Source organism: Chaetura pelagica, unplaced genomic scaffold, assembly GCF_000747805.2.
Source record: "Chaetura pelagica isolate M959 unplaced genomic scaffold, ChaPel_1.0 scaffold219, whole genome shotgun sequence".
Taxonomy (NCBI): Eukaryota; Metazoa; Chordata; class Aves; order Apodiformes; family Apodidae; genus Chaetura; species Chaetura pelagica.
In genome coordinates this window covers 3179116-3189822 of record NW_009954552.1, presented here as the reverse complement: position 1 = coordinate 3189822, position 10707 = coordinate 3179116, and the positions used below count along the sequence as shown (strand labels likewise).

The 10707-nt window shown below is 39.3% G+C and overlaps 1 protein-coding gene across 1 annotated transcript in view; it reads right to left on the bottom strand.

Annotated features, from left to right (window-relative positions):
- The window catches only part of ANKH (ANKH inorganic pyrophosphate transport regulator), a 62818-nt gene that overhangs the window by 1289 nt on the left and 50822 nt on the right, over positions 1-10707 (bottom strand). Inside the window, exons 9-11 of the mRNA XM_010005104.1 lie at positions 2843-2972; positions 1682-1805; positions 999-1098 (exon numbers count right to left, since the gene is read on the bottom strand). Coding sequence (XP_010003406.1) covers positions 999-1098; positions 1682-1805; positions 2843-2972 — 354 coding nt within the window. The remainder of the gene's footprint in view (positions 1-998; positions 1099-1681; positions 1806-2842; positions 2973-10707) is intronic.

Below are 10707 nucleotides of genomic sequence, written 5' to 3'. Positions count from 1 at the left end.
CAACAAACAAGTGATGAGGAGGTTGCTCCAAACAGACCTATACTGTGAAACCCCAGGCCAAAACCAGCCAGTTCAGTGTCTAGAGGTTTTACCCTTTGGTTCTCAAGAAAAACATGACAGACTAATCATGAAGGAGATCAAGGTCTTCTGTTTTCCTACGAACCTTGTACACTGCCATGGTCTGCACTATTAATATATATAAAAACTGGTTTTAGTTTGTTCCAACATAAGGTTTTTAGATATTCCATCTTCTGTATTTGCTTGCTAAAAACAGAAGTGGTGGGCATCTTCACTTGGCCCTTAGTAAGGAGAGGAATTAAAAAAAAAAAAAAAAAGTAAATGCACAGATTATATTTTCTGCTCCCATCCATTGTCCTTCTGCACTATGGAACGATGTACACACCATGCCATTTGTGCCTGCAGTTGTAGCAGGTGCCCTACACAGTGCCTCAAATGCCTAACTGGAATGACACAACATGCAGGCGCTGTGATGTACCCAGTCACCCAGCCAATATTTATCCTGTATTTGACTTCATTTAGTGGAATATTCTTTGAAGTCTGTGTATCATCACTACTCTGTATATGCAGGACTGCAGTGTGTGAATATGTAAAAGGATGCCTATGACAAGTACGTGGAAGCTCTTATCCTCTAACTCTGCAGGAGTAGATCTTGTTTTAAGCCACTTTTTTAGATGGAAAGACCCCCAAAAAACAAATATACTTTTTGTCCATTTTCAGCACAGCTGGTTTTATAAGGAAATAAAAGTACAAAAATGTATACATATAGTAAGTTTGAATGAGTAGCTCCTACATCTACATAAAGAAGCCATGTCACACTGTAGTAACAGATATTCATGTGAAACAGGTGGTGGTAAGGAAATTATATCCATGATGGGGATGCTGGGGAATTACATTTCAGAAGTGTACACTTAATATGAACTAAAATCCATTATATTCATCAACTGCTTTCACCAGGTCACACAGATCTTAATTCTTACCTGCTTGCGATAGACGTAACAGGCTGCTATTGCAACCATGGTGGATTCTCCTATAAAACCAGCTAGAAGGGATCCTACTCCAAGAGTGGCTCCATGAACTCTGCAGGTAGCATTAAAAAAAAGTAGTCATGGTTGTGTGAGAATGCATGATTCATAATTATATTTTCACTGGCATATAGAACCAATCTGTTGCTAGAATTATTTCCTTCAAAGACATAAAATATTGGCAAAGAGAAGAACTGGTATTTTAAAGGACTTTTTTGTTTCTTAATGACTTCACTATTTAGTAAAAGAGCCACATTCTGAATCAAATTATGGACTAAGAATTCAAAGTCCTGTACAGAGTGCTGTAGAATACATTATTCAACACAAACAAGATATTCCATTAGCTGTCTTAACAGTGCATTTAATAACATGAAAATAAATTTCCCTGAGGACACATTTTTGCCTGTTTAACATTTGCATATCTTTTCAAAAGGGACATCACTATCATGCCTGCCTAGAGCAGTCACGAGTAAATTTGTAAATGTTTCTTTTCTAGATACTGACACTACTTAGGCTTTACATTATGGTTAGTATTTGAGGAAAATGTTCTGAGATATGCAAAGTCAGCTATCAAGTGACAGTGAGGAGGAATGAAGAGGAAAACAAAGTTATCAACTCTGTGGAGAATAATGATTTACCCTAAATAAGGCAGCACAATGAGACTAGTGATGAGGACGATAATCCGCAGCACTGAGCTGGGTGCCAACACAAACGTCTTCTTCAGAGTCATCAGCCAACCAGTCAAGTGTGCTCTGACAGTCACTGTTGATAAACAGGGGAAGGGGATGGGGAGAAAGGGGGGACAAGAGTAATTTAAAAAAAAAGTTACGTCACATGAAGCTTTTTCATTCAGAGAGCACTGTTCAAAGTAAACATGGTGAAACTTGTTTCTGGTAACTTTTTTCTGGTAACTTTGCACACTGGCAACTTTGCACCCTACTAGGAACAAACTAGATCTTGTATCCAACCTGCTTTAATATACTGACTTTTGAAAGCCAGTTATGATCAGCAATCCTTCCTAAGAGCTGCTCTCTGAAAACCAATTTATTAGCTGGTCTATTCTCTTTACTTCATTAGAAAAAACTACCCCTTTCCCTAAAGAGAAATCATACCAAGAAATATTTTACATTTAGCTCCTGTGTGGTGCATGGTGTAACAGCTAGGCACAAAAAAAGATATCTGTATGAACCTATTCTTGTATTTGTAGTATACCTCTAGTACAAAACTATCTTGTCTTATAAGCAGAAAACATTACATGATGAAGCACTTCATTACAGAAGTTAGAAATTTTTTGAGGGGAAACATTTTTATTATTGCTGCCAAGCTTCTCTCTTGAATAGACTCATTAACTCTCATTAACTTTTATTCTATATTGTTTATGCTCTGATGATATCTGAAAGAGCCACAGAGTCTGGCAGCAGAAGGGGAGACTAATGGGGATGATGTTACTGTGGAGGTGGTCCTAGATGCTTTTTGAAATAGTTAATTTCAGTCTTGGCACACATGTATCGCTACTGCCATCCATGTATGTATTCTTGGTCAGCTACAATAGACAGAATTCAGGCTTTACTTTTGACAGTCAGAAATCTGCCTAATGACAGACTGCTCTTGCTGCAACATTTGTATCTTGATTACTCATGTAAATAGTCTTGGTTTACACCAGCTTCAATAAAAATGGTGTTACTTATGCTAGGCATGCATTTAGCCATGCTTGTATGTACAGCCAGGCCAGACTCTATGACCACACCTCACAGTTGGTTTGGTTTTCACGTTATAGAGTTTTTATTTTTGGTTTTTACCTGGAAGTGGAAAGAAGGAGAAGATGCGCAAAGGAACAACACACAACTCTGCAAAGGCGTAATCTACTCCAATTATGTCAACTAAAATCTTCTCTGACACGTTTGGTGTCCAAAACATCACAAAACAGAGCTAGAAAGAACCAAATAAAGAAATGTTTAAATTTCAGAAGGAAAGCACAACAAAAGATAGGTCCTCCTGGTCTAAAACATATGTTTACTGATGGGTAGATTACTGATGACACATGCATATAGTATGTTTACACTTAGCTTGCATTCAAATACACAGAGTACACAAGTGTACATAAGAGGGGCAGGTTTACTCTAGAAACAACTCCCACTCTTCATGATAGTCACATCCAAAGACTGATGCATGTAGAAAGAATTTTTATGGTGCCTGCAGATGGTTTTACTTGTCTAAAGGTCTAATTGTGACAAAACCAGTAATAAACTAGATTTTTACAGCACTTGTTCTAAATAGATTATCAAATGTTTTAGTAACTAAAGATTTGAAGTTCTCCAAGACTCAGAGATCTGACCTAAATCTAAGACTTGGAGTTTAAATGTGCTGTGGATACTAGTGCTGTTGGTGTGTAATATGGCTGATAGCAAGGCAAAGATGTACACTGTTGTCCTGCAGACATGGTGCCCTCAGGCCACAAATCCACTAAGTCTTGTTATTTTCAGTAGGGTGTGATGTTTTGTCCATACATGAAAGAAAATCAGCCTTAAAAAAACCCACAGCAAATGGCATAGCAGTAATACATGTTTAATTTTTGGTCAATACTATGGTCAATACTACAATCCGAGCTGAGGGGGCTGCTGGCAGCTGGCAGGTCCAGCTTGAGTTCAAGACACACACTGAAGAACAATGCTGACAGCTCTTACAGGACTGTTCCTCTAAGGAGGGGCACCTGACATCCTTTCAAGTATAACTATTTTGTTATTTAACTTCATTCTGTGATTTTAACAAGTTATTTCTTCCTGTTATTTTCACAGTAAAGCATGATGTTCAGGAAGTGAGCAGACTGAACCAAGGTAAAATCTGAGATCTTAAATGCTCTGGCACTCCTCTTGTCATGTTACAAACCAGCATACCAGGTAAATTATGCATACTGGCCGTACAATCTGATGGCTCTGACAGACTCTATAACCACTCTCTTATAATTTAGCCTACAAGCTAGTATCAAAGTATCTAGCTCTTTTTATCCAGTAGTCACACCCCTACTTTCACCCTCATTCTTTGGTTGTGTGCCAGAGATTGTCCTTTCTGTTTAACCTGAGCACCCAGACTGCACAAGCTTCCCAAAGTCTATAACCAAGTGGCCCGTGGGAGGTCTTGTGTTCTGACCGCCTCTGTGGTGAACAAAACATTCCACCTTCCTGCTAAAATGTTCATCTTCAGTTTTCTTCTCCACCTCTTAGGGTAGGAACCACTATTTATTTTTCACAAATGTTTTACTTGACTAACTTGATGTCTTGCAGTGTATCTCCATCACCTATACAAAGAATAGTAAGTGGGAAAAGGTAAGAGCAGAAGAAGAATTCACTGAGCATGGATTTTTTTCTGCTTTAGCCAGCAGTTCTCTCTCCCTGCCAAACTACTTTTACAGGGTACAACTGAAGCAGAGAGGACAATCCAGAGCAGAGAAGGGTGTGGGGTTGAGAATCCACTTATTAAAAAGTAGCTGTACACTGATGGAGCAAATTCTTTCATTGTTCCAGGCAGCACTAGGCAGACTGCAGTGATTTGTACTCTCACTGCAAATGATTTGTAAAGCAACTATACAGGGCATATTTAGTAAAATCTTTCTTCAAAGTCCAGTAAACAAACTGAGATCCACTCTTCAATTCTAATTTGCTGTTTTCATGAAAGCAAAGGCCTTTATGCTGCTTGTGCTGTGCAATGCTATTGGCATCCTACTGTACAGCATAGTTCCTGCTACTGCAAGATTTCATACATTCATGTTAACAGCAGAGTCTGCCCACTGCTAGCAAAAAGAGCAGTCTTCAACTGCTTCAACTCCAATGAAGAACATTCTAACATGGTTAGACAGGCAAGCAAATAAGTGACCAAAAGCATTGCTCTCAATCCTGTTCTCTTTGAAGTTAGAGTTTTCTTCTTAATAAGAACAGAGTCAATCTCCATCCAGCTCCTACAGGAAGAAGGTCAGTTTGCAAACCAGGGGTATAATGACTTATACCCAGGTGGTATGCAGTCCTTCCTCCTCAGCTGTTGCAAACTGTAGTCTTCCACATCCCCCAGTCAGCAGAGTCAGTGCTGATAAATGGCTTCAAAGAGCACTTCTTATATAGCAGCTGGTGGGTAAAGTTTGAAGAGGTGACGCATGGCAGCAAAAGGATATTCTATTTCTGTCTCAGCACATCTCCATCTTTTTAGTTGCAATATGATAACAAATTTCATTTTGTAAAGAGATTCTTTGTCACCTAATGAGCAGGTGATATTCTCATTTCCAGAGAACAAAGCCTCAGGAAAAGTAATCAATGCTTTGCATAATGAAAGCCCTCTGCCATTCAACTTCTAGGGCACTTGCAACTTGGGAGGTTTCCATGTTATTTCAAAGACAAACTCAAAATGTAGTGGGAAAAATACTAGGCTCTACTTTAGGAAAACTGTAACACTAAACGTGCAAAGGATGGAAGATATTTTGGCCACTGACTTTATTAGAGATGAGGTACGCTGGAAATGGGATGAAGTCTTAGCTTTTTTTGTGATGCTGAGTGGTCTGTATGATGTTTGTGATTATCCTGGTGAAGGGTGAAGGCCAATCAGAAAGGAGAATGGAGAAGATGTTAATGTTAAATGATGACAGTAGCCCAGTAACATAGGAAGTGTGGCACACATCATGAGAGATGGGATCTACTGGAGTAAGTGGTGCAGACTTCCTGCAGTTCAGATCAGGAAAGATTTTAGGAAATACATTTACCTATAGCATGTCTCCTATCCCTCTTTTAGTTAAACATTTTTTGTTTCCCCCTTACATCTTTCTGTATGTCTGCAAGGTTAAAAATAGAATAAATAGGCTTGGACAGGGTTCCTTTTATACCTTCCACTTAATCTAATCAAGAGGTGATGATAAAACAGTAAAACTTCTGCACAGGCTAGAAACACGCATGCGTAATGGCACTGCAGCTTCAGGTTGCATTTGAACTTGGCCGCAATGGCTTTATACAGTAATGAATATTGTACTTGTCAACTCTGCTGAGGCTGAAGCATTATAATGCTTTCAGAGTAAGGGCTTTGCTTGTGGAATTTCAGCAATGGATCTGATTTGATTTTCTGTTATCTTACAGTATGAGTGCAGCATAGTATTAAAGGCTAGTTTTGTTAAAGCCTTTGATCGCTTGACCAGAACTTCAACTGAACAGTGATGACTGCTTTAAAAATACAGGAATATCTAATGAAGATATAAACAGAAGAGTGGAACATATGCAGACAACACGCAGGCTTGAGTAAAGATAGCAATATTTATTATGGTGGTGTTATCTCTGTATGAACAACAGTAGCCTAAGCATTTCTGGAAGTGTTTTAATAATTTGAGCTGATCTGAAGAGTTGTGCTATTGAGTAATGTGCTTTTAAGTGATCTACAGAACTGAAATTTGAAAGACATTGCTAAATAAGTAAATAATTTACAGCATCATAAGCCATTCAGCACAGCTGTACTAGATCAGATCAAAGCCCCAGTTAGACTAGTCCTGTCTCCCTGCTAAAGGTCACTCAGGGTTGCCTAAGGAAAGAGCACAAAGAGCAGGGCACGTGCAGATTAAGAGATACCCTTCCCCAGCTGCACGGTTTGAGCTGCTGGCAGTTTTGGCTTCAGGAGTTCACAAACTATGCTGCATCTTCATCCCATGCAGCACTATGTTATGCATACAATGTATGTAACGTTAGTGATTTTTTTTCCAATCCAGTTATGCATTTAAAAAAAAGGGCAACAAAGATGACTGGGGGACTGGAGCACCTCCCTTGTGAGGAAAGGCTAAGAGAGCTGGGACTCTTTAGCCTGGAAAAGAGGGCAGACCTTATTAATGCCTGTAAGTATCTAAAAGGTGGGTACAAGAAGGATGGAGCCAGACTCTTTTCAGTAGTTCCTAGTGACAGGACAAGGGGCAACAGGCACAAGCTGTAAAACAGCAAGTTCCATCTAAACATAAGGAAAAACTTCTTTACAGTGAGGGTGACAAAGCACTGGAACAGGCTGCCCAGGTAGGTTGTGGAGTCCCCTTCTCTGGAGATATTCAAGACCTGCCTGGATGCAGTCCTGAGTAATGTGCTCTAGGTGATCCTTCTCTAGCAGGGGAGTTGGACTGGATGATCTCTAGAGGTCTCTCTGACAATTCTGTGATTCTGTGATTACAAGAAAAACCCTCTCACTTGTGGCTTCAGACACTTTCCATAAGTAGGTGCATTTAATTTCATGTGGAACCTTGCAATTCTCAGCTAGCAAATTCAGTGTCTAGGCAAATTAAAAGGTGACACATCAAAAACTTCCGCTGTTGAGAAGCCTGAGAGAATGCACTAAATCTTTGTTGCCGTGGGTAAAGTATCAAGCTTCTAGCGCTCAGTTTAACTTCTCTTTTATCTCTTTACTTAAGTACACACCAAGCATTTCACTTTCACAAATGATTGTGAGGAGAGACTGAGATTTTGTTTCAGATGTCATATATGTGAGTTTCAATACTGGTAGTTCTTGAAAACTAACTACTTCTTTTCATAGGCCCTGAATCTCCTGGAAGCCACTTACATTTATTCTGGTTGCTGACAGGGATTACTAAACCTCAGAGACCCATTACATAATGCATTCTAACACATTATAGTAACAAAGGCTATTGTCATGTGTATACTAATCTGCAGGGTGCCAGACTAATGTGCTTTTTGGCATTTGTCGAAAGCTGCCTATTTTGTGGGATGTTCATTGATAAATGTAAGGCACAAAAGAGTATTCCTGAAAGCTATGAACAATAGTGTAGCATTTCTAGACTTCAGTGCAGTTTCCAGTTAGAAGAAACACTGTTTGATGACAAAGACACTACATGGCTCTATGTTCTTCAGAAAGAAGCTATGGGATTCAAAATGGATGTTTTTAAAAAATAGGTTAGACATGTACCAGCCTGGAATACAGGATTTTACCATGGGGAAAGTTACCATTAACCTGTTAAAGGTTCATCTGTGATGAAATGCAATTATATTTTCCTCCTGAAAAACAACTCTCATCAGGTGTTCCCTATAATTTGTTCAACTTGCCATATTTGCAGAAGCATGGTTGTCCAAGAAAGGTGTTTTACCCTCAAAATATTGTACTGTATATGTATTGAGGATTGCATCTTGAATAACTTAACACATGCTTTGTTCACGACCTCTCAATTCCCATTTATGCTATGTGGGGCCCAGTAAGGGCAGAGGAAATCTATTTTACACCTTATTACACATCTCAGCTTTGCATTGCACCTCAGATTTTTGGGATAGTATCAGTTGAAGTTGATCAATTCCATTAATATAGAAGAATGTAAGTCATATGTTTTTGCCTTTTGAAGACTGCACTAAACAAATCAAAAAGTGGTCTGAGTCTCATGTGGTCTGATCTCCTGATTTGCCAAACATCTCCATAGCCTCCTTTCTCATGTAGATAGAACTGTGGAAGTTCTGTTTCCTTTTAGAGCTTGCATCACACTTAAAAGGTGAGCTGATCTTGCAGATATGTTTGTAAGTCAAAATAATATCTTGTTCTAGCTTGCGTCATCGTGAAAAATTGCATTTGACTCCTGTTCAACATCCCATTTCGCAAGATGTTGGAAGAAAAAAGATTAGTTAGTGCTACTCCTGTGGCTAAGCTAAATCCATACCTTCATTGACCTTGAGTATTTAGTTCTGTACATGACTGTAGGCTTCTCACAAAAACTTACTCTAGCATCTTAATGTTAAAGGAAACTGCACTGCTGTATTTTTATGAAGAATGAAAGCAACAATTATTTTGAACTGGTAACTACTAGAACTATAAAATATGTATTATTTACACCCCTTTATACTCTACAGTTGGAGTGTGTTTCTGTGTTGAACATAACTGTGCAATAGAATACAAATTTTTTATGACTCCTGAAGCACTCATTCTACTATGCAGTCTCTCAAGTAGTTGAACAACATGCAAAATGCTCAACAGTGTTCTTACAAAGGAAGGAGATCCACCTACTTATCAACAAAGGATTTTGTGTGTTATTGTGGACCAAGAAATAAAAAAGTCTAGATTTTATAAAAAAAAAAATACTCCCTGTTGATAAGAAATCCCATGTGAGTTTAACAAAAAAAAAAATCAGGTGAAAAACTTGTTGCCTGCAAAGGATTTTTTCCTTGTTTGTTTCGGGTTTTTTAAGCACACTGCTATAAACAATCATAAAGTTCTTTGGAAGATGTGGAGGAATTTCTGGGTGTGGTATGACACTAGAGGCCAGCATTTCTGGCTTGTTACAGTAGCTTGCTGCATACAACAGCCTGCCAGCATCAGAATGGGCCTACAGAACCTATGCTAGCTCTGCTGTAAATCATGTCAGCGAGTGCTCCTTCAGCCACCCCAGTTGGAGGAGTTTGTGAAATACAGCTTTTAACACACATACACACACACACATTCACACACAAATGAAAAAATCAATGAACCTAAACCGAGACAGTGACGGTTCCTGCAGTCCAATGCTCTGTTAGGATATAGCACTATGATGTGCTTACATGTCCTGTAATTCTGAACCAAGCAGAAAGTGGGTCCTTTTCTTGCGTGGAAAACATAAGGTTGTCAAGACCAGACTGGCCAAAGCCCCAGGGAACCTGCCCTGACCTCACAGCTGACCCTGCTCTGAGCCAGAAACTGGACCTGATAAACTCTTGAGGCTCTTTGAACCTGAACAATCCTGTGATACTGAAGCAAAAAGCCCTGGGTCTGTGTGCAGTAAAAATGTCAGTTGTATTTGAAAGTGGTTTATCATAATGCTGATGACTGGAATCACAAGGACATTCTCTTACAGCAATTATCCCTCAGGCGCATGCAAGTCAGTATAGATTTCTATGAACTTTGTGTAATGCAAAAGGTGGTGTAAAGCTGAAAACAGCTGTCATAAAATTTGTCAAGCAGCAGGGACAGAAAAAGAAAACAGAACCTGCCTGCAGGAAGGTCCCCTAACTTCATATCTTCTCCTGGAATAATTGATTTCTACAGATCTAAGTCTCCCCCCACCCTCCTCAGTTTTCCTTATAGTTCAGAGTGACGGAGCACAGCATTCTTCAGAAACTAAGTTCAACAGCTGCACAATACACAGACTCTGATAGTATTACCATGATGCCACGTCTGCTTTGCCCCCAGTTGCTGCTGAAAATACTTAATTGGTATTTTTCAGGCTGGGTTTGGGTCACTGGATTGTTTAAGACAGAGCTTATTTCTCCCTGTTCAATTATATCGCTTCATTTTTTCCAGAAAGAATAATATTTTATTGGTTACAACCTCACTTCAAAAATCTTGAATAAACCAAAGCTGTCAGATTCCTAGGCTTTCTTTGAAAACAGTTTAATTCACTACTTCTGAGTTTTCTGCAACTCTTGATGCTTCCTATCACGATTTCAGAGTTTGAGCAGAAATATGCTGCAGTGGCAATTTTTATCTCTTCCTATTCTGCTTGCTCCAGCCACTCTTGCAGAATAGACCCTTTGTGTGAAACCTGAACAATCATGAGGAGACATCAGTCTCCACCTCACTGGAGCAAACAGAAATCCTTTGTTCTGGGACAACAGCTCTGTGCAGTACCATGGATGGGGCAAGGCACTCATAAGGATTCTATAAAATCAGCCTCTGGTGGTCCAGCATC